The 27,044-nt window shown below is 54.7% G+C and overlaps 9 protein-coding genes across 9 annotated transcripts; 7 read left to right on the top strand and 2 right to left on the bottom strand.

Annotated features, from left to right (window-relative positions):
* Positions 1–691: 691 nt before the first annotated feature.
* On the top strand, positions 692–3,400 carry BZA05DRAFT_400747 (major facilitator superfamily domain-containing protein). The gene is made up of 7 exons (XM_051483931.1): positions 692–951; positions 1,096–1,334; positions 1,409–1,504; positions 1,579–1,837; positions 1,893–1,972; positions 2,029–2,421; positions 2,483–3,400. Exons 2-7 carry the CDS (start codon positions 1,110–1,112, stop codon positions 3,113–3,115), a joined length of 1,686 nt encoding a protein of 561 aa, XP_051338699.1. The 5' UTR covers positions 692–951; positions 1,096–1,109; the 3' UTR covers positions 3,116–3,400.
* Positions 3,401–3,925: 525 nt separating this feature from the next.
* Positions 3,926–4,623, bottom strand: BZA05DRAFT_454322 (uncharacterized protein; the record flags this gene model as incomplete). Its single annotated transcript, XM_051487516.1, has 1 exon — positions 3,926–4,623. Exon 1 carries the CDS (start codon positions 4,586–4,588, stop codon positions 3,926–3,928), a length of 663 nt encoding a protein of 220 aa, XP_051338698.1. The 5' UTR covers positions 4,589–4,623.
* Positions 4,624–8,325: 3,702 nt separating this feature from the next.
* BZA05DRAFT_400744 (gamma-glutamyltranspeptidase) lies at positions 8,326–10,492 on the top strand. The gene is made up of 4 exons (XM_051483930.1): positions 8,326–9,230; positions 9,281–9,386; positions 9,441–9,690; positions 9,762–10,492. Exons 1-4 carry the CDS (start codon positions 8,458–8,460, stop codon positions 10,001–10,003), a joined length of 1,371 nt encoding a protein of 456 aa, XP_051338697.1. The 5' UTR covers positions 8,326–8,457; the 3' UTR covers positions 10,004–10,492.
* Positions 10,158–11,018, top strand: BZA05DRAFT_67407 (uncharacterized protein). The gene has a single exon (XM_051488550.1). It carries the CDS (start codon positions 10,311–10,313, stop codon positions 10,938–10,940), a length of 630 nt encoding a protein of 209 aa, XP_051338696.1. The 5' UTR covers positions 10,158–10,310; the 3' UTR covers positions 10,941–11,018.
* A 5,405-nt stretch (positions 11,019–16,423) lies between these two features.
* BZA05DRAFT_67381 (uncharacterized protein) lies at positions 16,424–17,255 on the top strand. Its single transcript, XM_051488549.1, has one exon. It carries the CDS (start codon positions 16,640–16,642, stop codon positions 17,216–17,218), a length of 579 nt encoding a protein of 192 aa, XP_051338695.1. The 5' UTR covers positions 16,424–16,639; the 3' UTR covers positions 17,219–17,255.
* A 96-nt stretch (positions 17,256–17,351) lies between these two features.
* Positions 17,352–18,100, top strand: BZA05DRAFT_400738 (uncharacterized protein). The gene has a single exon (XM_051483928.1). The coding sequence runs from the start codon at positions 17,601–17,603 to the stop codon at positions 17,877–17,879; it is 279 nt and encodes a 92-aa protein (XP_051338694.1). The 5' UTR covers positions 17,352–17,600; the 3' UTR covers positions 17,880–18,100.
* Positions 18,101–20,340: 2,240 nt separating this feature from the next.
* On the top strand, positions 20,341–20,862 carry BZA05DRAFT_445774 (uncharacterized protein; the record flags this gene model as incomplete). The annotated part of the gene is made up of 1 exon (XM_051487031.1): positions 20,341–20,862. The coding sequence occupies one exon, from the start codon at positions 20,341–20,343 to the stop codon at positions 20,860–20,862; it is 522 nt and encodes a 173-aa protein (XP_051338693.1).
* Positions 20,863–22,410: 1,548 nt separating this feature from the next.
* On the top strand, positions 22,411–23,151 carry BZA05DRAFT_425984 (cutinase; the record flags this gene model as incomplete). The annotated part of the gene is made up of 3 exons (XM_051485982.1): positions 22,411–22,667; positions 22,708–22,826; positions 22,895–23,151. 3 exons carry the CDS (start codon positions 22,411–22,413, stop codon positions 23,149–23,151), a joined length of 633 nt encoding a protein of 210 aa, XP_051338692.1.
* Positions 23,152–23,561: 410 nt separating this feature from the next.
* BZA05DRAFT_67363 (uncharacterized protein) lies at positions 23,562–25,875 on the bottom strand. Its single transcript, XM_051488548.1, has 2 exons — positions 25,792–25,875; positions 23,562–25,683 (listed from the first exon to the last, which is right to left on the bottom strand). Exon 2 carries the CDS (start codon positions 25,616–25,618, stop codon positions 23,624–23,626), a length of 1,995 nt encoding a protein of 664 aa, XP_051338691.1. The 5' UTR covers positions 25,619–25,683; positions 25,792–25,875; the 3' UTR covers positions 23,562–23,623.
* Positions 25,876–27,044: the final 1,169 nt, after the last annotated feature.

Here is a 27,044-nt window from a genome sequence, read left to right as displayed (position 1 = left end):
TGCTCGCGGTCAGAAGTGAAGGATGAACAAAGGAATAGGAGCTGAAACCCCCCAAACTCAAGAGTGCCGGTACATTGTAAAGTATTCGCCTTTGCTTTTTAAGGTGCGGAAAGATAGTCGACGGAGTTCCGGACTCTTGGCCCAGCGAAGAAGCCTCCAACCTCCCATTCGCCTCGCAATCGACCATTTACTAGTTGGTATTCTAGCGACTTCGCTTCGTACCCCGTATTATAGTATAATTGTAGTGTGGACTATCATCCCAAGCTCCACCGGGATAAAATTGGGTTGGTGAGCCAGCCAGAAACAAGACATTTTTTCGCGAGCGCATACGCCGAACGCTAGCGGCTAACGTTCCTAATAACTCTAATTGGATTCGGCACAAGCGAGAGATACTAGCAAGAGGGGTGTCGGGATGGTCGGTAGGCTGTTACACCGCGTGAGCTTCTGAATCCTACCTAGAGTACTCTAACCACGACCACTGGAGTGTCACAGCATACCGGTACGATGGCGAGGATTGCCCAGGACCAGCAGGAGGATGCGGGTATACTCTATGTAGGGGCCTGCATGAACTCGGGCCTCGAATGACTGCGGAAATAAAAATCTCCCAAGTCCATAGATCCGATGTATGGAGGTGGGTAGTGCGATGTGTGGGTGTGAGTGGTGTTGTTTGGATCGGCGCCAGCGGTCCGGCAAAGAACGACGAAAGAAAAGAAAAGCTCCCCCTCTCACTCATTCCTGCCATTACCTACCTCCACTTCTCCCGCTGCACTCTTTCCGCAGAACCAATCTTACTCCAGCTGGACTACGGGATTCCGTCGGTCAACACTCAACCGATCCACCATCCAGTCCGTTGGATAGCCGTCGTCGAAGAGAAAGCCTCAACCGCCACCACCTTCCCGCTCTCAAACCCTACGGTATCTACATCAAGACCTCCCACCGTTCATTCAAAAGGCACTACTACCCGCTCGACTTCACGGTTTGAGTTTTCCTTCCTTCCTTACCTCCGTCACTCTGCGCGAGAACTATCAACCCTTCAACGACTACGACATTACATCACCCCCGAAATGACGGCTTCTGACGGTTTGCCGTTTCCAGTGTCCTCAAGTGCCATGACCTCCACCTCTCCGACCCTCGCCGGGTCCACCGTTGAGCCAAACGAAAAGGCGTCGACCCGTTCCCCATCGCCCGCTGGAATGGTGCTGCCTTCGAAGGAAATCGAGGATGTGACGAGCAGCGATAGCACAGATGTCGAAGACGGAACACAGTATCCGGGAAGGCTTCCCCTGACATTGATCAGCATTGCGCTGTGTCTGGCCGTGTTTTTGGTTGCGCTGGTGAGTGATCTTTGCGACGGGTGTCATGGTGGCGACATGGGGTAGGGGCTAAGTGTAGTTATGCTGTGTTACAGGACCAAACAATCATCGCGACTGCGATCCCCAAGATCACGGACCAATTCGAGGCTCTGGAGGACGTCGGATGGTATGGCAGCGCATACATGTTGACGGTCGGTACCCCTTCCGTCCTACTACTACATCCACCACATGAATGGATTGTGCTGAACTTGGAAAATTACCATAGATGTGCTCGTTCCAACTCATCTACGGGAAAATCTACACGTACTTCTCGATCAAATACTGCTTCCTGGGTGCTGTGACGTTGTTTGAGGTTGGGAGCTTGATCTGCGCGGTGGCCCAGAACTCGGTGATGTTGATCGTCGGACGTGCGGTCGCCGGCGTGGGTTGCGCAGGAATTTTCTCCGGGGCACTCATCATTCTCAGTCTCTCGGTTCCCCTCCGGCAGCGACCCATCTATACCGGCCTCGTCAGCGGCATGTTCGGTGGGTGCTCGTTATTTCTTGACACAATATATTCATGGTGCTGACTTCACGGCAGGCATTGCAAGTGTTGCTGGGCCGCTGATGGGCGGTGCTTTCACCGATCACGTTTCATGGCGGTGGTGCTTCTACATCAACGTAAGATCCACGGACACCACACGGACTCCGCGCTTCATCAGGCTGACGTAATTTAGCTTCCTCTCGGCGCAATAACAATCGTTGTGATAATCTTGATCTTTAAGCCACCCAAGCGCGAGAAGGTCGATACCCTGACGCTGAACCAGAAGATCGCCCAATTCGACTGGGCCGGCACGGCGGTACTCCTACCGGGAATAGTATGCCTTCTTCTCGCGTTGCAGTGGGGTGGCTCAAAGTACCCATGGAAGTCGGGCCGCATCATCGGATTACTCGTCACATTTGGAGTGCTGGCGATTGCCTTTGCGGTCATCCAAGTGAGGAGTGGCGACAAGGCTACACTACCTCTTAGGATCCTGAAGCAGAGGAGTATTGCGTCCGGTTGTCTGGTTTCGTTCGGTATTGGATCGTCATTCATGATTCTGATCTTTTACATTCCGATCTGGTTCCAGGTCAGTACTACTTACTCCCCCGTCCGGTCCACACATGAGCATATTTGCTAACGTCATCCAGGCCATTCAAGGTGTTACGGCAACTCAGTCCGGAATCCGCAACCTCCCTCTCGTCTTGGGCGTCACAATCTTCGCTATCGTCTCGGGCGGGCTAACAACCTGGTTGGGATACTACGTCCCCTTCGTATACATCGGCAGCGTGATCCTCTGTATCGGCGCAGGACTCCTTACAACGTGGGACGTCGACACTCCGGCTGCCAAATGGGTGTGCTACCAACTCCTGACAGGAATGGGCATTGGCCTAACCCTTCAACAACCCATGATCGCCGCGCAAACCGTGCTGAAGCAGGTGGACATCCCAATCGGTTCCGCCGCTGTGGTCTTCTTCCAGACGCTCGGAGGAGCACTGTTCATCTCGGTTGCCCAGAACATCTTTGCTACTGAGCTGGTCAAGGGGATTACCTCCAGGATACCGGACATGTCGGCCTCGTCGATTCTGACTACCGGTGCCACTGCGCTCACGAGTACCTTTTCGCCGGACGTCCTGCCGCAGGTCATTGAGGCGTACAACGGCGCGGTCACTAAGGCGTTCTATGCTAGTGTTGCACTCGCGATTGTCGGCTTCATTGGAGGATTGGGAATGGAAATGGTCAGCGTGAAGGGCAAAAAGATTGAGGCCATTGGTGGAGCTTAGGACATGATGTGACGAGTACCACAGTAATCGTAATACCAGATGGATCATGGGTGTTTCCTTTTTTTTCTTTTCCTTTTCTGAGGCTGCGGGCGTTTCTGGTTTTTTTTATTGACGAAGGGCTGGATGGATGGATGGAAGAATGGATGGATTGTTTTTATATAAAGATACCCTCTCAGCTCCTGCTCGCTCTTGAAAATTGGAATATAGAATATGTTTTGATTATTAGACGATGGTGCATGCCAGGCTGATGAAGTGTTCGTAAAGGATCAAATGCGTAATGCCGACTGCTTTTGCGTGAGGATGCCGTTCTCCTGAATCAGCACTGTCTGCCATCCACCCTTACCGCCAGCCTATGACCCAAGATCAAAGGTGCCGGTAGGCACGTGAATAATAAGTTGGGCCATTGTAAGATCTATCGCCATCCAATGGTAACAATGAAGCCGGGGGAGTGAGGATGCATGATCAGAGTCCTCCGGTGTCAACTGTCAGTAAAGATGTCTACCGCCAACATCTAACTCGCAGCCCTCCCAGACCAGCTCGTTCAGATCCATTAGTCGACGTTTTTCCAAACCAATGTAATGGAACTACGCTCAGGGTGGAGACGGCACGAAACGGGCCTGTCCAGGAAACTGGTGAGGAAGAACCCGGTTCACCAGTCACTTCGGGTCCCAACACATACATGGCTCGGTCACATCACGAGATATCACACGCACAGAAGAATATGTTCCTCCCAAACCCGTTCTCAATTTTCATGGCGCATAGTTACATCCGTCCCAAGCGCCCAACAGTGTACAATCCAACCATCAACCATCAATGAAGCGCCACCCTCAACTTGTGTTTCTTGATGAGAAACTTGTACATTCCACCGGCCCTATTGAACTCATTATTGGGACACATGAGCTTGATCCACATCAAACCCCACGAGATAGCCGCGCACTCGACAGCCCTGCTGGGGGATCCGCACAGCGAGACGTCGCCGCCTTTGGAGGACTCGAGCCTCGTGCACTGCGATCCGCCGCCGTTCCTCTGCACGCACCAGGGAGGGCGCTTGAGCAGCTTGTATCTCAGATCGTCGATCTCCGTGAACGTGGGCGAGGCATTCGAAGTCTCGCAGACGACTTGGCCCGCCCATACCTTCCCATTTATCCACTCCACTTCCTTCTCGCCCGGGTTTTTTCCGTTGCCGGTCGAGACGTAGACGTCGTAAGCACCCTTGACGGTGGTGGACGGATGAACCTCGAAGGTGGGCGGGGCGTAAGGCTGCGAGGCACCGGCCGTGCCGTCGTAGTCGATGCCGAGGATGGCGTAGTCGAGGCCCGGGATGTCAAAGGCTGGGAACTCGATCGTGCTCTCTGGGAGCTCGGAGGGCCTAATGATGACGACCGCGGAAGAGGAGGAGGAGCTGGAAGGAGCGGCCATGGTGAACCTAACTATCGCTGAGATGAGTGTGGGGATGAGAAGATGGATACGCATGATGATCAAGATGTTCTGAGGGGGATTAATGAGGGGGGATTGATGGAGAGTGAAGGGAGGAGGAAGAAGGAGGAAGGAAGAAGGAGGAAGGAGAGCATACGGCCAAAATTGATTTTTATGTTTCGTTTTATTTTTATTTTTATGTTCAACCATTAATTGCATGCGACCTGTCTAGATGATAGCAATGTCTACCCAGATCGACACTCCCTCCCTTTCTCCCTCCCTTTCCCCCTCTCCCCCTGTTCCAAGAAACTGTCTGACTCGACTTTCACTGATTTGCCCGATGTGACTTTTCCTGCCCTCCTCCCTGGCCTGTCCCGACGATGTATGAGCGCACCAAAGAAATCAAAACAAACACAAAAAGACACCATCCGCTCCCTCGGTTCGTCACTACCCCACCACGGGCCTCTAATCTGCCTTACCGCGCCCCCTCAGAGTCTTCCTGCAGTCACTGCAGCTCCCCCTCTCTTCCCGTTCCCTTAGCTCCCACTCAGACACCTCACTTGCTGCATCTTCCTCATCCGCCTTTGAGTTCCGCCTACCCACAGTAGTGAAGGAAAGGAAGTCCAGGATGGCCTGGCTGCACCAATCGTCAGCGAAGAGGTCCCGGACTTGGAATCGGTCCTTGTCCCTCCTTGCCTGCTTTTTTTTTTGTTTAATCATTGATTGCATGCAACATGTCTAGATCATCGCAATGTCTACCCGTACACCCCGTTTCCTCCAACCCAGTTTTCATCAGGTGGCCCGACTCCCCTCTCCTCCTCCTTGTCTGCAGCCGAAATTGAATGCATCCAACACCGCCAACCTCTCTAACCGAGTGAGGCCTCATGTACCAAGCCGCTATCCAAAAACAGCTATTGAAGCACTAGGACTGGAAAGACCTTTTGGCAAATTTGATAATAGATAGGGGGCCGACTGTATGTAGTTCACAAGAGAGGAATCTTAAAGTAGAGAAAACCTTCCTGTGTTATTCAAGAGATCGTAGAACCTCACGAGTCGAGCTCAGGACAAATAACAACGAAAAGCACACGATGAGAACAATAACTGCTAACAAGGACAATGAAAGCAGCCAAATTGGGCCGCTCAGTGAAAGCTGGGTTGGACAGTGGCGTGGAAACGGGGGGTGAACGGGGTGATATTGCCATGATCTAGATAGGCCGCATGGAATTACTGATGAAACAAAAAAAAAAAAGGACGATGAAAGCAATGATGAGAACAATAAAACAGACAGACAGACCCGCCGGCAAAGTAAACAAGAGCACTCTGAACCTTTCAAGCCCTCTGAACCTTTCAAGCCCTCTGAATCTGGTCTAGCCAGGTCGGCGAAATTTCGCCGCTCGTGCATCTGCCATGCCCGCCGTTTCCACTGTCCCACACTATAAAAACCCCCCTCCCCCCACCGCTCTCCATCTTTTCTTTCTTCTTCAATTACGTACCATGATGTAACTTTGGTGGCTCAACCATCACCAAAGTTCCCGGGACAATACCTCCATTGCACGGCGAGGGAGTCTCGGCGACGGATCTTCGGATCTTTCGGCGTCTCAATTTTTGATTACTACGAACCACGAGGTTTCCATTGATGACTTGGGTGGTCTATGAGACCGAAGTGTCGAGGGAAGCATCCTTCCCAGTGCTCTCCCGCTGCGCGCGCACTCTGTATCCGCACGCTCTGTCTCTCTCTCACCCCCCCTCCCCCCCCCACAGCAAGGCGAACGAGATGCAGTGCGAGGGCTCTTGATCTCAACAACAACAAACCCCCAGTGGGAGGGGGGGGTGACCTAAGAACTTCTGAAGAGATCGGCTCGGTAACGACACGAGATATCACACGCAAAAGAAGTATGTCTCACTCGAACCTGATTTTCATTTCCATAACGCATCCAAATTCCATTGCCAGTTTTCCCAAGCGGCCAAGAGCAAATTAATGAAGCACCGCCCTCAAATTGTACTCTTCGTCTTCGAGGGCAAACTTATACATTCCACCGGCCTTGCCCCACTCACTATTGCCACAAATAAGCCTAATCAATATCGTTGCCCACGATACAGCTGCGCACTCGACCTGCTTGCTAGGGGTGCCGCACAACGACACGACGCCGCCGTAGTGGGACACGAGCCGGGTGCACTTCGAGCCGCCACCGTTCTTCTGCCAGCATATGGGCGGCCGCTTGGATAGCTTCGCCCTAAGCCCGTCGATCTCCGAGAACGTGGGGGAGGCTAGCGACGTCTCGCAGATCACTTCGCCCAACCAAAGCTTCCCGCCCTTCCAAGCCTCTTTGCCGGGGATCGTACCGGGCCCGGTCGAGACGTAGACGTCGTACGTGTCGTTGGTGCGGGATGAGGGACGGACAACGGTGCGTTGCAGTGCGGCGGCCGTGGAGGAGTCGATGCCCGGGATGACGAGGTGCGGGAAGGCGATCGTGTTCTTCGGGGGCTCGTTGGGTCTGTGGGTGACGGTTGAAGAGGGGGAGGAGGAGGAGGTGCCGGGCGGAGCGGCCAAGATGACCGCGATAATCGCTGACAGGACTGTGGGGATGATATGGATATGCATGATGCTGATGATGATATTCTGAAGGGGTTGATGAGTTTAAGGAAGTACCGAAGTGGGAGGAGAAGGGAGAAGGAAGAGGAACGAAGAAGAAGTAAGAAGAGCAGGCGGCAGAACCACAGTGCTGCCAAGATTGAATGCATCCAGCTCCGCCGACCTTTAGATCCGAGTGAGGCCTCATGTGTCAAGCTTGAATGCATCCAGCACCGCCGACTTTCTATCCGAGTGACGTCGTGTGTGCCAAGCCGCCCTCCAAAAACCGCTATAAAAACCCCCCATCCCACCTCTCTCCTTTTTTCTTCTTCATACTTACCTTGATGCGACTTTGGTGGCTCACAAATCACCGAAGTCCAGAGACAACACCTTCATTGCACAGCGAGGGTCGGAGTCTCGGCGAAGGATCTTTGGATCTTTCGGCGTCATAATTTTTGATTGTCTCAAAACTTGAAAGACGAGGTTTCCATTGATGGCTTGGGTGCTCTGTGAGGCCGAAGCATCGAGGGAATTCATCCTGCCCAGCGCTCGCTCGCTGCGCGCGCACTCTGTGTCCGCACGCTCTGTCTCTCTCTCTCACCTCTCTCCCCTACCTTAACACCGCCCCTCACTCAAGTTTCAAGTTTCAACTCCCCATCTGGAGTACCTAGCATGATGCATCTCCTGCACTACCGATGCAACGTACATACATAGAGTATCCATTCCTCTCGGGGAACACAACATATGCACGTAGCCCGGATGCAAGGGTACATGTTATCATACCAGTTACATACTTACAGTGTTGATCGTGATCACCATTGGCAATTTAGCAGGCGTGTACCGCCCGTGTCAGGTCGACTACCTGCGGGGTGGATATCAGCTTGGTAGTCACATACTTGATGATGCAATCGCCAACTCTCAGCTCTGGGTGCAGGATATAAAGCCGCTGTGATCACCGCCCGCGGCCTAACCACGGGCCCACCTACCAACCTACCATCGTGTACTGTACCTCTGCAAGATGCGTTTCCCAGTCCTCAACCTCCTGCTATTCGCATTCGCATTCCCATTCCCATTCCCGCTCGCAGTCGCACACCCTTTCACAGGCCCCCTCACAGGCCACGGCGGCGGTGCTACGGCCTCCGAAGTAGCCGAATGCTCCAACGCGAGCGCCTCGATCTACAGCGCGGGCGGCAACGCGGTAGACGCCGCGGTAGCCACGCTCCTATGCGTCGGCACGATCGCGCACCACCACTCCGGGATCGGCGGGGGCAGCTTCGCGCTAGTCCGTCTCCCCTCCGGAGCGACGCACTTCGTGGACTTCCGGGAGGCGGCGCCGGCGGGGGCTACCGGGGATATGTTCCTGGCTCCCAACAGCAGCTCGCTTGTCGGAGGGCTGGCGGCAGCGGTGCCCGGCGAGCTCAGAGGGCTCGAGGAGTTATCGCGGCGCTGGGGAAGGCTGAAGTGGGAGCAGCTGTTTCGGCCCGCGATTAAGTATGCGGAGGGTGGGTTCACGGTCAATATGGATCTGGATGCGGCGGGGAATACGACTGCATACCCGTTCTTGCTGCGGGATGGGGCGTGGCGGAGGGATTGGGCGCCCGGGGGGAAGAGGGTTGGGGTGGGCGAGGTGATGTATCGCAAAAGATATGCGAGAACGCTCAGGGCTATCGCTAAGGGCGGCGCGGATGTGTTCTATAAGGGAGCTATGGCGAGACGTACGGTGCGTGAGGTGCGGAGGCGCGGCGGGATACTGACGGTGCGGGATTTGGAGGGGTATCGCGTTAAGCATCGGAGGGTCAATACTGCGCATTATAGGGGATATAAGTTGTCTGCGGGCAGTGCGCCGTCGAGTGGCGCGGTCGTGCTGAGTGCGCTGAAGATTTTCGAGGGCTGGAACGGAACGGGGGACAGAGGGCTGGAAACACATCGACTCGTTGAGGGAATCAAGTTTGCGTATGGCCAGCGGACACAGCTGGGGGATCCAGATTTCGTGGACGGCCTGGAGAAGTTCCAGAGGCAGATGGTGAGTGAGGAGGTCGCAGCGGGGGTTAGGACACAAATTCGAGATGACGCAGTGCTACCGAATATTTCGTATTACAATCCGGAGGGAATGGCCAGTCCGACACCGTAGGTATTCAGACGTGTTGGAATTGCACGGCGAGTGCTGATCCGTGCAGGAAGGGAGGAACGTCCCATATCGCGACGCTGGACGCAGAGGGAATGGCCGTTTCTCTCACCAGTACGATCAACACCTTCTTCGGCAGCCAAGTGATGACACCCTCCGTATAACCACCTCTTCTTCCTCCTTCCAGCTGCCTTCACGGTTAACACGTCCAGGACGGGATCATAATGAACAACCAAATGGACGACTTCAGCACTCCGGGCAGCTCCAACTTCTTCGGGTTCCTGCCCACACCCAACAACTACATCCGACCGTTCAAACGCCCACTATCCTCTGTATCCACCGTGATCGTCGAGACCCCCGACGGGCAGGTGTACTTTGTTATCGGTGCCGCCGGCGGTAGTCGCATAATCACGGCGACGGTGCAAAATGTGTGGCGCGTCCTCGAGAAAGGCCTAGATGCTCGTCCGTTCCCCATCCCATCCCACCCCTTCTCTTCCCTTCCCTCCCTCACGCACCCCAGCTGACGCCGACAGGCGCGGCGCTGTCGTCTCCCCGTCTGCACGACCAGCTCTGGCCCAATCTGACCAGCTTCGAGGTCGGCTACGATTCCGCCGTGGTGGCGGACATGGCGCGGCGCGGACACAACGTAACGTTCGTCCCCGCGCGCCCGGGAATAGCCTCCGCCCAGGGCGTTATGCGGTGCGCGGACGGAACATTGCAGGCTGTTGGAGAGCCGAGGCAGTGGGGGAGTGGCGGGTTCGTGTGCGCGGCTTGATCCATGATTGTAGTAGATATGGACCGGATATTGTGGTGGTGATGGTGGTGGGTGAGAACAGGTGACTTGCAGGCTAGAGGTTGAGATAGAGTTCGAGTTAGAGTTTTGACGGGACTGCTTGCTCTACATATCTACCGGTATATGTACGATCTCCGTCTCCATGGCCTTGCTCTAGCTGCCGTCGGCGTGCCAGTACGCACATATGTAGGTACCGGTATGTAGGCACATTCCTAAGTATATCTATAGTTTGGTGAGGGGCAGGGAGGGAGGAAAAAAAACGACTGGTGTTGGTTCCTTCGGAGGCCGGATGTCGATGCTTCCGGTGCCGTCGATACCGTATCGCCCGGCGAAGATCGATCGGTGCGTGCTTACCAACCAACCAACCAACCAAGGAAGCGAAAACGTTAACCGCGTTAAAGTTGCATGCGCAGCGAGCGATGGAAGGGAAGGGGTCTTTTTGCCCATCGCAGACCGGTACCAGGCTGTGGGACGTTATACGAGCCGCCGATGTGGTACCGGTGGGTCGGTACTGGAAAGCTCGGCGGGGAAGGGTACATACAAACATGGATACTTGGTATGTACCGTATATAATGTACCGTATATGCTTATCTTCGGCTCGAATCCTGCACCAGCTGCGCCGCGGGGTGAGAATACCGGTACCGATCGAGGGGAGGGCTCGGGAAACTCTGGCAGGAACAAGAACGGGCGACCGAAGGCGGCCAAGCCTCACGACGGATGCGATTTCCTATTCATACGGTGGTTACTCCCCAAGCACGCAGCACGCAGCAGCATCTTGCTCCCTTCTGCTCCCGCTCCCACTCCCGCCCGAGATGGCAGTGGGAACCCAAACCTCGCGCTCAAACTTTTCCGCCCTGACATGATGCCGACACCCACCCATCCATCCATCCATGCCAGACTCTTTCCGACCGCGGATTGAGTGCCCCGACCGACGAATTCGACGACGATGAGCATGAAGCGATAGAGATCAATCGAGCCTCGGTCCCTGGCCGGAGAACTGCACCACCACGCGTGCTACGTCCGAACCTCAGAAGAAGTCTCACCATCGCTTCCCCGCACATCATCATCGATTTCATCACTCTAGGAGAGCCTGTTCAGCAGGCGATATGGCGACGGCGGGAGGAGAGTGAACTCCAGGAGGAGAGCTCAGGGCTTGGCCCAGGACCACGTTGACCACGACGACTGGCATTTTGCCAACCCCGCCTTCGATCCAAATATCTTCGCTGCTATTCATTGGGCTTCGGCCTTGACAGCTACGCAAACCCCAAGACGACTATTCCCTTCGAGCACCATGCCGTGTGCACTAGACTGGTTATGTTGAGGGTAGTACCGAGTGGAGGTACCTTTTGGAGAAGAGGAGGGCTACGAAGCGCCGCTACAGCGCAAAAACCGACAATCCGAGCCTCTTCGGAGGCTCACTTTTAAAATATTGCGAGGACGAGGGGATTTGCTGTCACTTCTGTATGGATTTGGTTGCGGAATTTCTTTATCAAAATGTTGTATTGTAGATACCTCTACCGGCCATAACCTTAGGGTTCCATGCTGTATGAATAATCAATTAATCAATCAATCAATCCATGCCCTCACTCGTCGTCACTCCACCCCTCCCTCATTCACTCCACCGCGATCGATCCGTGTGACGTTCGTCCCTTCCACACGCCCCCGTCAAGTTTCAAATACCTGGCACCCGACACACGCACGTGGGGTGTGTACCCACGGGCGAGACAGACAGCCAGACAGACAGCCAGACAGACAGCCAGACAGACAGCCAGACAGACCAACCGACAGCTGCAACTCGCCACGCGTAGTAGCAGGAAAAAAGTCTCTCGTGTTCGTGCAGGTGGCTTCCCAGGGGATCGGGGTCTGGGCCTTGGCTACCGTACATGCATGTACATACTTGGCGTGCGTGTGTGCGTGCGCCGTGCGGGCGGCGGCGGCGGGGGCGGCGGCGGTGTCGACGGTGGTGTCGGGGTCGGACAAACTGCCGTTGCATACATACATGCATAGGAACCTGTACCCAGTACCCAGTACCCAGTACCCGTGGAGATATGCAGATACACCAACACCAAGCAGTTACACCAAGCAGTTGGAGTTGCGGCTAGAACTTCGAAGTGCGGGGTAAGTAGCCGTCTGGCTGGCTGCTGGCTGCTAGTCGGTACCTACTAACGATAGTGGCTTGCGCGAGTTGCTGTGACCCGTGAGGAGTTGGAGTTGGAAGTGGGGGTGCGTCCGGAGCGTTCATCCTATTTCCTGGTCTGGCCTGCTCTGTGTGCCGTGAAGCTGATCGTTTTGCCACACTTTGTTTTTTTTTCTGCTTGCTTGCTTGCTTGCTTTCTGCTCCCGCTCTTTCGCTTCCGATGCAGATGTCTGATGGATGCATACTTCTTGTACCGACGTGCGCCGAGCATGCGAGCGAGCGAGCGAGACTCACCGACCGGCTGGCGGCGAATGCCTACCTACTCCAGCTGACTGCGTCCATCCAGTGTCCACCCCCAACACAGACGTCGCAATCGTGAAGGTACCTACGGAGTCGTGAGGTGAATTGCGAATCACGAAATGCGAATCAGTGGTCCAGTGGTTCAGCGATCCGTTGGACAGTGAGCCGGTGACGTCGGAAGCCGCGCCACCACTTTGTGCGGCCCTGTAGCCTCCGGGGCTTGGACTTGGGCTTGGTCCGGCGATCAAATCTCTTCTGACACCCCGGGGTAGCCGCTCGCGCCACTAATTACGGCGGGCCTCTGTCCGTGGTCGGTGGTGGCCGGGGAAGTGACGACGACTATGGCTGTGGCTGTGGCTGGGGCTGTGGTTGGACTGGAGGCTACCTACTGGTAGATAACCGACGCCGCGACGCGACGCGGCACAGCACAGCACGGCGTGTAAACGCACTTGAGCACGCAAATCGCCGCTGGGAAACAACTCCAATCGTCGCTCCGGCGTGCGTGCAAACCTCATGCCACCAGAATTATGGTCGCCCGATAGCCACGATCTTGCGGGTTACATGCTGCATAAACCATCAATCACGGTCGCCCAACGCCAGCACCATGGTCCATGGGCGCGGTCCCGGTCCACGGTCCACGGACCTTTCCCCCGTACTCTACCGTATGTATGTAACGTATTCGTGCTCGTTCTGCCAACTTCTTATGTAGAAGTACGTACGTTTGCACAGTGCAGCGCCCATCCACCGCACCAATCGACTAGACTAGAGTACCTAGCCCACATACGGGAGGCGCCATCCTCGCCACGGAAGATGCCGTGCTGAGAGCTCTGGACTGTTTCGCGACTCTTGGGCTTTGACTTTAACTTGGACTTCTCCCCGCGGATAAGTGGGGGAGGGGGGGCGGTACTACGGTAACTAGTACTCTATCTAGAGTACTAGCAGCAGCAGTGAGTTGCGGGGGAATTCTACTCTCGCGCTGCAGCGAAAGAAGGGAAAGAAAACACCTCACGATTTGTGCATAGAGTTACTATGGTTTCTGTGGCTCATCTAGTCGGAGCGCTACTAAAGGTATGTAAGACTTGTAAGTAGGAAGTGTGTAGAGTATTTCGGTTGAAGAACGGGACGAAGTGCGCAAAGTTCAAATCCAGCCTGGCTGACTGAATGTATGGATGGGATATATGGGATGCGAATCCTGCGTCCCGCAGCCCACTGGATCCCGCAGGATCCCACTGATTCCATCAATTGGGATTGGGATTGGGATTGGAATCCGGATGCTGCTTCAATGCTTATCGCACATATTGCACATACCGGTACCTATCGCACAGCAGCACACGAGAATTCAAGCGAGCGAGCGAGCACGATGTGTCGATGGATGCGTGTGCGTGTGCACTGCACCGTAAATATGTGTAGAGTACGAAACCGCGCTGGAATGGGGCGCGCTTAAGTGGGTGGAAGAATGCTCCGGCTTCGATCTCTCTCATGTCTCTCTCTCTCGCGGCGGCGGCGGCGGCGGCGGCGGCGGCGGCGAACGCAAAGAGCTGCACGAACGCAAAAGGCGCCATGCACCGCGATGCACCTGCGGGGCGATACCTACCTGCTTACCTAGTTTACGATTGGGGGCGGGGGGAGGGGGGGCTAGATATCTACGGTAACAGCACGCTTTGATTTGCCACAATGCACACATGCAACTGGAGAACCTAATGGATTCCAATTCATGTTGCCGCGGATTGCTGAGCGAGGGAAGCGCCGGCCAGCCAGCCACGCTGACTGTAAGGGTGTTGAGAACAGTACTGTATGTAGAGTGGAGTGGAGTGGAGTGGAGGACTAGCAAACGATTGAACGCGAGGCCAGAATTGCTCCAAAATAACAGTTTCATCGGCGGCCGGTGATCGGCGGCTGGGCGGTTGGGCCGGAGAACGGAGAACGGGAATGGGAACGAATGGGGACGGATTGAGAAAGATGACGACGAGTAATAGACGCTACATACAACATACTTTATACCAACCCGAAGACTAACAGAGCCAACGGCACCTGCGGGCGTCTATTTATGAGCGCTCGGCGTCTATTGTTCGATCTACTGGAGCACACTCTCTCTTGCTTCTTTTGGCAGTGAAGGATAAGAAGACGAAAACGACGTACTCTATGTAGGATGACTAGAAGACGAGAACGACGAAGAGCGGCGGCGGCGGGAGATTTCAGGCGGTCTTGTAGAGTGTAGAGTGGAGTGGGCCTGGATTATCTATGTGGAGCAGGGATCAAAGGCTGGCCGCCGGCGTGCAGGCTATCGCTGCAGATAGGGATCGATCTTCATTGGCACTCCCGTTGTCGTGGATAAATGGGCCCATGGGCAGAAGCAGGTACGGACGGACGCGACGAGCACGAGCACAGTGCCTGGAGTACCACGATAGCAGCACTTTTCATCTTGAGCCGTCGATGTCTCCATTCGTCAATTATTTGACGATTGTTCGACGATTGTTCGACGGTTATTCGACGATTATTCGACATTTATCGTCCTCTATTTGTCCGTTCGCTCCTGCCTGTGGAGCTCTTGGCCGCAACCGACGTGCAGTCCCGAGACTTTCAGTCCATCGCGATCTGCCCGGGCTGCGGTCCCACTAGTCAGTTACAACTAAGCCCCTTCTGAGCGGCGCATGAGTTCGGATCGAGGCAAGCGCAGGGGACACCCTCGAGCAAGCTAAACAACATTAGAGTAACCTTACATGCTTGCTGCTAGCTGGTATTAACCTTAACATCCCAACGCCTGCCGACCCCTGGGCGCAGCCCAACATTCGTTCGCCCGCCGTCGCCGTCGCCGCGAGCTCGCACTCGAACTCGCTCCTCGCTCCCTCACTCTGTCGTGGGTGTCTCGTGAAGTGCCAGTACACAGAGTACCAAGGCGACATATCTCCTGCCGTTGCCGTTGTCTGTTGCTTCAACTTGCTGCTATTGCTGTTGTGCTGCCGCCCGCGATTGTTCCCAAAAGTAAATAAACGCGGCTTCCTGCTTTCGGTGAACACTACGCACTTGCAAGCACACACGCATCCTTTAACCCCCCTATTCCTCCCCGGGGAGCCCGCCAACCATCCACCGCAATCCACCACCACTACCACTACCTACTAACAACTATACCACCACTACCACCATCACCGACAGATGCCATCATCGTGAAGGTGTGGCTGCACTCTCAATTCCTTCCGATTCTTTCCTTCTCAAAACCCTGTCTGGTGGTTGAGATAATACCCGGAAGTTGGAACTCGGTCATCGTTGGTAGCCATCAATCAACCCATCTTGTCCGTCCGTCAGTCCATACTTTACGCACGCACGCATACCCACCCACCCACCCTCTCTACCCACCACCACCACACGGGCACGGCTCCTTATATTCATCCACTCACCACCACCACCACCACCACCACCACCACCACCACACGGAAACGGCTCCTCATATTTCACCGACCCACCCACCCACACTCTCTCACTCACCCACACAACCCTCCCGCTTGGACGAGAGAGATCCTCTTGCAGCTCCACCCTCACCCCCTGGAAAAGAAAAAAAAAGAAAAGTGCGAAAAGTCGCAGCTGCCTTCCCTCATCCTCGGATACCCTACTCTAACGAGAACTCGCGTGGCCGCTCACGTACAATTGCCAAGCGGTTGCCCTTGAACCTTTATCTCATACTCCCCCCGTCCTCCCTCACTTCAACTCCTCCACCTAAATATCCTCTCGCGGGCACAACTTTGTTGCTGAGGTTTCGCTCCTACAACTTCCTCCTTCGCATTACCTCACACTCCCATTGCGTGTTTGCTGCCCGTGCAAACAAGAAGAAGGTCGGTTCCCTCCTAGTCCCCGACCCCGTCCCCCGTGCCATCGCCTGTCGGGAACCCCATCGGATCCGAACATTGCCCGCTCCAATTGAAAATAAAATGGTCGTCTCCAGCAGCTGACTCGTGGTCGCTTTCTTCTATAGGTCTCGCTCAACTGAAACCTAGCCCAAGCGTCGATTCGTTCAATTCGACCACCTCGATTCAGTGGGTCCGCTCCAACAACAACAACAACAACAACAACAACAACGCCCCGTCCGTCCGTACCTCCTCCGCCAACCAACTAGCACCCCCCGCGACGCTCAGTCACCTCCTTGCCGCCCATATCCATTTAAGTAATCGCCGGAACCACCTGCAATCATGGGATCGCCGCCCCAGTCCAACAACCCCTTCAGAGCTTCTATGCTCCCTCCGCCAGAAGAATACTCCGAACCCGAACAGGAGCACCAGCCGCAAGAGCAACCGCAGCAGCCCCTCTCATCGACCATCGCTTCGTGCCCTCCCATTTACAAATCCCCCTCGACCACCACCACCATCGCCGAGGCGCCCCGATTCTCGCAGGAGAGCTATCCTGCTTCCGATCTGGCAAACGCGAGGACGGCCACGGTGTCGACCACGTCCCTACCGATGGCGTCGACGACGATGCAAACACCCAAGGACAAGGAGGTCGTCATCACCGTGCACCACACGACATCACAAGTGACGATGCCGACCGAACCCCCGCCAACCATGCCCCGGAAATCGTGCGTCGGTGATAGATCGCGAATCAGTATGCAGGTGGACGAGAGCGGCATGTGGCCGGCACGACGCTTGTTGCAGAAGCAACATGCCGACAAGAAGCGGATGTGGATATTCATCAAGATCGGAATCGCGATGCTGATCATCGGCGTGGCCGTCGCCGTCGGACTCGGCATCAGCAAGGCGGTGCGGAAGAATTAGACGTGTCGTCGTCTCGGAACTCTTCAAAAATACGACGGACCCTTTCTTTTCTTTGTACAGAAATACCACCACCATTACCGATGGCCCAACAACATGCACAGACGATATAATTCTTTACCCCTGGAGCCCGGCCCCTTGTATGTACGCGTTTTTTTTGTTCCCGCTTTTTCCCCACGGGATTGGAGTTTTGCCGGACCTTGGATGGATTGGGGGGAGGATTGAGGAACAAGTGAAATTTGTTCATCTCTGGGTTTTTTGACTTCTCGCGCTCCTGTTCCAATGGGAATGTCATAATCAATGGTCTTCTCTCGCCGCTTCATTTTATTTATTTTTTTCCTCTGCGCGTCTGTCTTGTGTGTGGGTGGCCTTTTGTGTTTGTGGGATGAGTTTTTTTTATTTCTCCCCTCGGTACTTCTTTTTTAGTAGTTTTCTGTTTCATTCATTCCTCGGTGTTTTTTTCTTTCGTTACATTTTGTGTTTTTCATTTGTGTTTTTTTTGTTGTTTTTCTTTTCTCTTGCTTGTAACAACTTACAAGAGCAAAGCCGGTGTTTATGGGGGGCGTTTTTTCTCTTTTCCCTTTCATTTCCTTTTCTTGTTCTTTTCCGATTGAGGGGATCTTTTTTGTGTGCGGATATCTTGTTGTTGGTTGCTCTGTGCTAGTTGGGAATCGTGAGTTGGGAATCAATCGTGCTGGTGGGATTTTTGTAGATGGTAGCTGCTGGTTTGGATTGGATTGGATACCTAGCGGAGGAGGAGGAGGGCATGGAGGGGCAGGCAGGCCATGGAGGGGGCAGGCAGGCAAGGCAATATATGATCCAACTCGTGCATGGGCACACCGTACACTTTCTACCTATCTATGCGGATCTATCTTGGTGGTGGCGATGTGATGAGTGGAAAGGTGGGGGGGGGGGGGGGGTGACTGGAGGGGGGATGGAGGGGCAGTTTAGAGGGGCAGTTTGGTGGGGAGGTAGAGGGGGAGATGGCAGTCATGGCAGAGCACTCGGGATGCGGGACGATGGACGGTGGATGGTGAAGAGGTGAAGAGGTGAAGAGGGCTGATATACAAATCTAGGTTGACATTTTGAATTTCCAGCTATAACTACTCGAAGCTGCGGACTCTTCAACCCGGGAAGCAGTTTGAGCCTATGTACGGTGTCGAAGCTTATTTTGAATTCGGAGGGGAGGGGGTCTATGGTTGAGGAGGAGAGGGGGTAAGCACTCGGCGTATGTATTGGGTTCCCTTGGTCACCATGGCGGGGGAGAATGGTTGTGGGGGGGTTTTGGGCCTGCAACCTTCTTGGGAGTTGTGATATGCTACCGAAGCACCGGCTCACACATGCTACATACATGCTAGATACGGTGGAGTACCGACGGAAGCTCTAGGTTTGCAGGGACGGGACCGGCTGTCGGGTGGGAGTCAATATGGGGTACATACATCTTACTTAACCTATTGAAACACTGAAGATTTATTGAGTTTTGGGATGTATATACGGTTTTTGGTTTTTGGGTTTGGTGTTGTATGCTTTTGAGTAGATGGGGTGAGTGGGTGGGTGAGTAAGTGAGTGAGTGAGTTATAAGCTCAAGGGTACCGCCGACGCTGCCGCGATCAACGGCTTATCTACGGTAAAGTACTTAAGGTAGAGTACCCGACGGCGACGGCGGCGGTGGTGGTGGTGGTGGTGATGGTGGTGGTGGTTTAAACTCACACTCACTCACTCAATGGACGTTAAGCTCCTACTAGCATGTAGGTCAATGGATATTAAGCTCCTACTTTGTAGTAGGTAAATTAGGTACATAACTGTTTCTTTCTGGTAAAGCTGGTGGATCTGGTGGATCTCGCACGACTTGACGAAGACGAAGACGGTGGGGATAGGATATGTAGGATATGTAGGATAGGATAGGATATGGCACCTTACCATCCCACCGTTATTCGGTATACCGGTAGTTAGCAGTTAGCGAAGATCCCGAGTCCTAGTCCCAGTCCCAGTCGCTTCCCGACTCCGGCATCGGCATTGGCATTGCGCCTAACTACTAGTTAGTAGGTACCGTATTCCCGAGACGCCAATCGAGCGGCGAGCCTCCACTGGCACCGGGTGCGAAGATTTCTAGATTCTGGAGGTCGTGCCGCTAAGAGCGGACCCTGAGCGGGTTCTCACGGCACGCGGTCACGGCGAGCGAGCGAGCGAGCGAGCGAGTGACACGCCGAAACCTTAGAGTCTAGGTTCGTTTACTCTACCCATCCACCAGCTCGGCACCGACGCACCGTAGACCACACTACGGGATTGCACATGTCGGAAATGGTGCCGAGTGAGGGGTCCTCGAAAGCCGAAAGCTTCGTGGGGGTGGGGTAGGGGGCAGTGTAGGTTCACCTACATAACCGTCGGTGAAAAGGTCTTCGACCTGGGTATCATACCGCTGGCCACAGACTGGATGCACTGCTGCTTCACACTGCTGCTTCACACGTCTTGCGTCTGTATGTAGATACCTTGTACCCATGTAGCGGAAATATCATACGGCAAACGAATGTCCAGCAGGCAGGCTGGGGCTCCCCCAGAGCTCTAATGAGGTTCATTTGCTTCACTGTGGATGTGTAGAAGAAGGTAGCTCGGTGGACTCTCTTCCCAGCCCTAGAGCATGTACATACCAGTGGGAGTAGGTCAGTACTGGCTTACAACTCCAATCACTCGTTTGCCGAGCTGCGCCAACTCAATAAGACCTAGACTCTAGGCAAGATCGAGAATATCATATTTCCAGACTCAAGCTTTCGGTTCCTGTTGCCTGGTGCTTTACACTCTCCTGGGGGCCGTAGGTTTTGCTCACCAGTGGGGAAGGTTTGGTGGGAGATATAGGGTTGTTCCTAACGGCGCCTATGGCTATGGGGATGGTGAGCTACGGCTTCATGGGATGGTGAACCTTCGCAACTTCGACTTCGGACGGTCCCTAGAGCGTCCGGCTTCACATAAATAGGGACGAGATCCGGCTCCCAGTCTCATTCTCATCAGCTTCATCTGCTTCACTCATTCACTCATTCACACACTCGTTCATTCATTCATTCACTCGTTCGTTCATTTATTCTTCTTCACACTCTTTCCACCAACCAACCACCACCACCACCAGCAAGATGTACGCCTCCACCATCCTCAGTATCGTCAGCCTCGTCGCCACCTTCGGCGTCGCCCACGCCGCGCCCATCGCCGAGCCCTACGGCGGCTTCGGCCTGAACGGTGGCGGACGCAACTGTTACCAGCCGCAGCCATACTACCGGCAGGAGCGGTACTGCCCGCGCCCCTACTGCTGCAACTCGTCGAAGCCGTACTACAACAACCAGCACCCGGTGCTCGGTAACCGGCACGAGCACTACCACTGCGAGAGCCCTTCGTGCAGCTGCGCCCCCGGCGACTACCACCCGTCCTTCACCGTCATCGCTGAGAACGAGTTCAAGCCCTACTACGACTGCAAGGATGACTGCCGCTCCCAGGGTTATGGGTGCCGCAACTTCAGGCCGTGCTCCTTCGGACAGTACGGCTGCCAGGATGACTGCGACTTCGCAGACTTTTTGAATGATTGCGACTGCGAGTGCGAGTGCCAGGGCTTCTCGAAGCGCGCCGTCGCCGCCGCCGAGGAGGAGAAGAAGGAGGAGTAGGCCGACCTTCCTGCCTCCCTCCCTCGCCCCCGAGGCTCCCACTGTCGGCCCGTCAGCTGCTGCGCTTGATGGCTGAGATCTTGTGGATTGTGTTTGTTTTCTAGTTCCATCTGATTTTATCTGGCCTCTTTTTCTTTTCTGAGAGTGTATGAGTATATAAAGCTTTGTATATGATACTGTTATTTACGTGGCAGCATGGCATAGCATGTATATCGGTTGTTGATCGGCGGCGGCGGGGAAAAGCAGTTGCATGTATGATAGTTGTGGAAAATCGCGAAATCTTCTGTTTTTGTTGTTAAACGGGTATCGTCGAGTGATTTTGAGTGAGTGAGTGAGTGAGTGAGTGAGTGAGTGAGTGATGCTGTCTTCCCGTCGTCGCACTCGCCTGCGGACTGATCTCCTTTCCTCTACTATACTTCCCATTCGCTCTCTGCTTCAGCCTTGCCCTGGAGAGGAGAGAGAGAGAGAACTTCGATGGGGTGCCGTTGCGATTAAGGGAGCTAAGTTGGAGGTTGGACAGCTCCATGGACGGCTAAGCGCGGATTGGCGCGATGTATCACCGAGAAATTTCCCCAGAATTTTTTCCGTGAGCGGGGCAGGGTAGGGCGGGTTGTGGCTGCGCGTGATATGGCGACAGGGAGTCCGCTCGATCGATCATTGAGATTGCTGCCACTCCCGTAGATGAACCCGTGCACTGCATCGCGCTGGCTGCTCAGCAGCGCGGTCCGTACCCGTGGAAACAGAGGGATGCGTTCACATGTCTGTGTTCATATGTTCAGCAATATAGTATCTATACCCGACTACATACATAAACTCCGCCTGACAGCGAATGTATTATGTTGCGCATGCGAGTGTTCAGGCCTGTTGACACCCTTGTCGTCCGCAAGCGAATCACGCGGATATGTACTCTACTCTAGTATGGATTCACTTTTGTGGGGAAATTCGAGCCTCAGACTTCAATCCTGGTGATGCGCGGTGGAGACGTTCAAGTTCAAGGCTGTGTGTTACTACATATACCGAGGCTCAGCACCCTGCACAGTTGGTATTGGCAGCGACGGCGAACTCCTAACCAACTATCTAGTTGGCTGCGGCTTTCTATTCCCAATATGGGGACGTGGATGCGAGTAGGTAGTCGGTACATATGACAAGCTTCGAAGATCTTCAACGAGGTGCCGGCTGGGTGTCGAGTTCGTCGACCCCACCAGCTCGCTCACAAACGGCCTCGGCCAGGAATCTAGCTGCTCGGGAGTCAACGCCATTGCGCAATGCGAATACCTACCTCAAGACGAGATGCACGGCTACGGACCTACGGAGAGCCCGAGACAAAGCCTACTCCCACCCCCACACATAGGTGTGGGAGTAGCATAGGTACGGTACATACGGGCTGGAATATAAAGATCCCCTTATCCATCCTCTGGACGATCCAGCTTCTTTTCCTCGCTCCCATCACCTTCCTTCGAACAGCCACCAGTTAATCCCTTCACCCATCCACTCCTTCCCCTTCGAAACCCAACCCGGTCTTTACCCCCCCCCCCCCCCGCAACAAAAATGGTGCACATCTCCCTCCAGCTCCTGGCCCTTCTCCCAGCCCTCGCGCACGCCATCCCGGGCACGGGGTGCACCACGATTGGCATAATCACCGCGCGAGCATCCACCGAATCCCCAGGCGAAGGCATAATCGGCCGTCTCGCTGCTTTGATCCAGTCGGAGTCCTTACAGACCGTGTCACGGGCGTCGGTGTCGTACCCCGCGCGGCTATTCCCGTACGCCAGCTCTTCAGCAGCGGGAGTCGCCGCGCTAACCGCGTCAGCTCACTGACGCTACACAAAAGTGTCCCGACCAGAGGATCGTGCTGCTGGGGTATAGTCAGGGCGCCCACGTCTTGGGCGATGTCCTCGGCGGCGGAGGGGGGACGGGGCTCGGCAAGAAGACACCCGCGGTTGCGAGCGAGGTCGCGGATAAAGGTACCCCATCCCCACCCCCCCACCAACCTGCACATACATTCCAGTGGTAATATACTGACACCGCACAGTCGTGGCTTTCATCCAGATGGGCGACCCGCGGCACACGCGGGACGAGCCGTACCACATCGGCAGCGCGAAGAACGATGGGATGTTCCCGCGCGCCACAGACCAGAAGCTGGAGGGGTTCGCGAGCATCGGGCTGAGTTACTGCGACCGGGGCGATACGTTCTGCGATTCCGGGAGCGATACTGATGTCCACCTCCGGTACACCGAGGTGTACAATCAGCAGGCGCTGGAGTTTGTCTTGGATAGGATTGGGGGGTAGAGGGGTGGGTGGAGGGGTGGATGGTGGGGTGGATGGGGAGGGGAGGGAAGGGAGAGGATAAGAGGCGGTGGAGTTGAATGATCGCTCGAAGCACACATATATTCTACATACTCAATCTCCCATTCCGTGATCTATAACTACCCTCGGGTGAGACATTGTGATGCAATCGCAGTATTACTAGTAGTATCAATGACCTCACACAGCCTCACTCACTCACGCATCGACATCGTGCCACCAATCCGCGCTTAGCCGTCAATGGATCTATCTAACCTTTAACTTACATAGCTCCCTCAATTGCAACGTCTCTTCTCCGCGAGAACCCACTCCAAAGACATGCAGTGATGGGTAGCACTCGAGTGTGATTGTGTGATGGTGGAGTAGCAAGCCCATTGTGTATTGCAATGTAGAAAGACATAGGGTCCTTCCTTAGCCACACTTCTCAGGGGTATAATATCTCCCACCCGGGAAAGGTCTAACCCCGCCGTATAACGCACCCCACCCCCCTCCGCATCCCCGCCGCATCCCACACAGCAGCCACAGGCACCACACCCACTTGTCCACCCCTTCCACTCCAAGCCCCCAAGAAAGCCTGCACGCTCCCCGTCGCAACGGGTAAATACACCGTAACGACATCATTCCCACCCCCACCCACCTGCAATGCCAGCTTCCTCACCGATTCCCCCACAGTTTCCGCATCGGCAAATACCATCTCCACCTCCCTCTTCACTGTACCGTCTTCATCTTCCTCCTCGGCAGCAGAAGCAAAACCAACCCACTCCACTGCTGCACCCCTCGGTAGCTCCGTAGCCTGCAGTACCATCAGCGGCCTCGCAGGGCAGTGAGCTTTCCACGCCGCTGCGACAGTCGGAAGCGTAGCCTCATCCACCACCCATGCGATAGCAGCGAGCGTCTCTGCCGCGCCAACGGCATCCCAAATCTTGTGTAAATGCTGCAGCGCGAGGACGCATTGCCCGCGCACATCGCTGGCGGGATGGAGCGACATCTCCGCAGGCACCAGTGGGATCTGCCCGGCTACTTCCCACCACCCGGAGGAAAGCACAGCTTGGCTGTAGGGGCCGATGTTGGCGGGGGCCCAGTAGGAGCGGCTTTGGACGTGCAGCCCCTTGCGAGGTGAGGGGGAGAGGGAGAGCGTCGCGGAGAGCATTATGTTGCGCGAGGCTGGCAGCCCAGGTACAGAAATGCAGACGCGGCTGGGTGGAAGAGGGAGCGGGAAGTAAGTGGTGTAGGCGCTGTTTATTGTGGCGAAGTCGGACATGTGGCGGAGGAGAAGGGTGATAGATGTTATGGCAGTGAGGGGATGAGGAGCGATTAGGGAGGTAAGGGTGGTGAAGACTTCGTGAAGCTCATCGATGAGGGAGGTATTTGCGGATGGGGAGACGAGGTTGGCGATGTGGAGAATGGTTGCCGTGGTTGTTGTGATGGGGAGCAGCGGGGTGTCGTCGGAGGTCTCCTGAAAAGTCTGCGGAGGTACAATGGGCACTGAAGGTGTGGGCAGTGTCTCCAGTAGCGATTCAAACTCGGGGTCGAGGATCGACGGCTGCTGCAATGCCTCCGCCCACTCCTCCTGTCGCCGCTCACCACCCTCCACTGGCTGGACGCTCGCCTCCGAGAATCCAACCCAGGCCGCACCCCCACCCTCAGAATTAACCACTCTCGCCTCCTCGGGCACGACAATCCTTCCCGTCCAGCCGGGCGCACTCACAACGAGCGTTTCATACTCGCCTCCTTCACCAGCCGGATTGATTCCCCACCTACTTTTCAACGCGCCTAACCTTGCTACCACCTCCGGATCCGCGACATTCCTCCACAGCCAGGCGTCATCCAGTCCCAACGCAGCGACCTTGACAATCTTGGCGTCGAATCCTAACGTCGCCAATTGCGCCAACACCTCCTCCTGCTCCATCCTCCACAGATACGCCAGACTGGTGAGCCCAAGCCGCGCACACACGCTCTCGATGCGCGTACGCTGGTAGGTGCTCAATATCGCGCCGGACGTCACGGCGATAACGTTCGGATGCCGCGCACGAACGGAGGATAGGAGTAGCGTGAGATCCTCTGTTTCATCCCCACTCCCCTTAGAGAAGCCGTAGTCTAGCTGTGTGTTCACGGTGCCACCGGCGATTTCCCGGCGGTACAGCGGAAGACCGAGGCATTGCGCATAGAGCGGGAGCAGCGTGTGTCCGATTGTTTGGTACATGTAGGAGTCGAGCTCATCGCTCTTCAGGGCGGCAGGGCCGAGGGAGGAGGTCGTGGACGGCTCATAGATGCTTGTGCCAGTGGCATCGGTGGAGCAAGATGTGGGGACATTGGAGGTGGTAGTGATTGGTGGGTGCAGGTTTGCCAGAGCGACGACGTTGTAGCCGTTCGCGATTGCGTGGTAAAGTGCTAGGAGACTGTCTTTCCCGCCGGAGATGAGCGCGACGGCTTCGGGGCGTGGAGTTTCCATGGTTTGTTTGGTCTGTAAGGTTTCGTTCTCACTGGACAAGCACCACGATCAATAGATTCAGTTCACTAACACGAAAGGCGGGGAAGTCTCAGCGCAGCTTTTCAACAACCACTTGTTTCTATTCTTCGTCGCAAACAACGTCTATAAAACACGCAAGAAAAGATAGAATGTACCGATCATAACCTATAGATTCATCTCCACTTTTGTAGAAAGATGCTCCTCAAACGAGACGGCATGTAAAATCAATCTTGCAATTATAAGGGACCCATCCCGAAGGATAAAGCCCCTCTGAACGACCTGTGGCTGTGGAGGAATGACCTGCCCAAGGACCGCCCTGCTTGCTGTGTGGGGACGGGGGAAACGCGCAAAAAAGAACACGGACAATCGCAAATCAGGTTCAATTGGCTTACATTGAATTGAAGTTAATATACAGGACAGGGGTAAAAAAACGAAAACGAAGATACGAAGATGCTACCGCGAGTATACGCGTGCGAGGGTGTTGGGGAAACGAGCTGTGAAGCGGGGAGGTTGATGTCGAGAGAGATGATGCAGCAGTTTTGAGCGACGGAGCCTGGAGGTTGCGGCGAATATCTTCTCGCTTACGTTAGGGTGGCTAGGGTTTGGGGCTCATAGTATCTCACCAGCGGCCAAATTCAATCAAGGATAGTACCAGGAGCTGCCAATAAGTGGGCCTCACCATTACGAATTATAAGCACTAGTCTATATTATGAGCACACTAAGCCAGATACAATGAAATGAGTGAGTGGTTGTGATTAAGTTGTATGGGGGAAAACCTGGTGAGGCAGCACTTACCCTTACACCCGAGTACATGGAAATCGTAAGAGAATAAGGTCAGCTTGCCTTTGCTCAGAAGAAACGTCTGCTGCTGACATGCTTGGCTATGTAGAGTATTCTCGCTTTGCTTTAGATCAGCCAAACCGATCACGATGGACGAGGTAGAATCCCGAGTGATTATTCATGCCCAGTCGGCTAAAATTTCTGCTAGCTGGTGACCTAATGCTTGGCACTGTGCGTCGCGTGAATAAAACCCGCTCTCTTCCACCCGTTTCTGCTCTTCTTTTTTTTTCTTCTTCATCAAAAAGTCCGAAGACAATGCCACGTCAAACATCACGATTTCTCCACGGTGTTTAGATGCCAGATTGTTCGATCCTCGGATCGTCTTTCTCGTTTTCCAGACGAATACTATTTCCCCGATAGGAAGTCCGCAGTCCGTTGAGTCCCATTTGATTGGGGCGATGGACTGTGGATGCTGATAGACGGGATACATATTTTGGTGAAGAAGCAAAAGTTTAGTTTGCGAAGATTCGGAAATCTGCACTCTATTTCTCCAGTGTGAGCTGTGTATTTGGTGTGTGCGCCTTACAGGTGGGAATGTGTAGCAATTGTCCCACAAGTGACCAAATTC

This window comes from Tricharina praecox (assembly GCF_024521635.1).
Source record: "Tricharina praecox strain CBS 144465 chromosome Unknown BZA05scaffold_15, whole genome shotgun sequence".
Taxonomy (NCBI): domain Eukaryota; kingdom Fungi; phylum Ascomycota; class Pezizomycetes; order Pezizales; family Pyronemataceae; genus Tricharina; species Tricharina praecox.
Note: the sequence above shows the minus strand (reverse complement) of the source record. Positions and strands in the feature narration are given on the sequence as shown.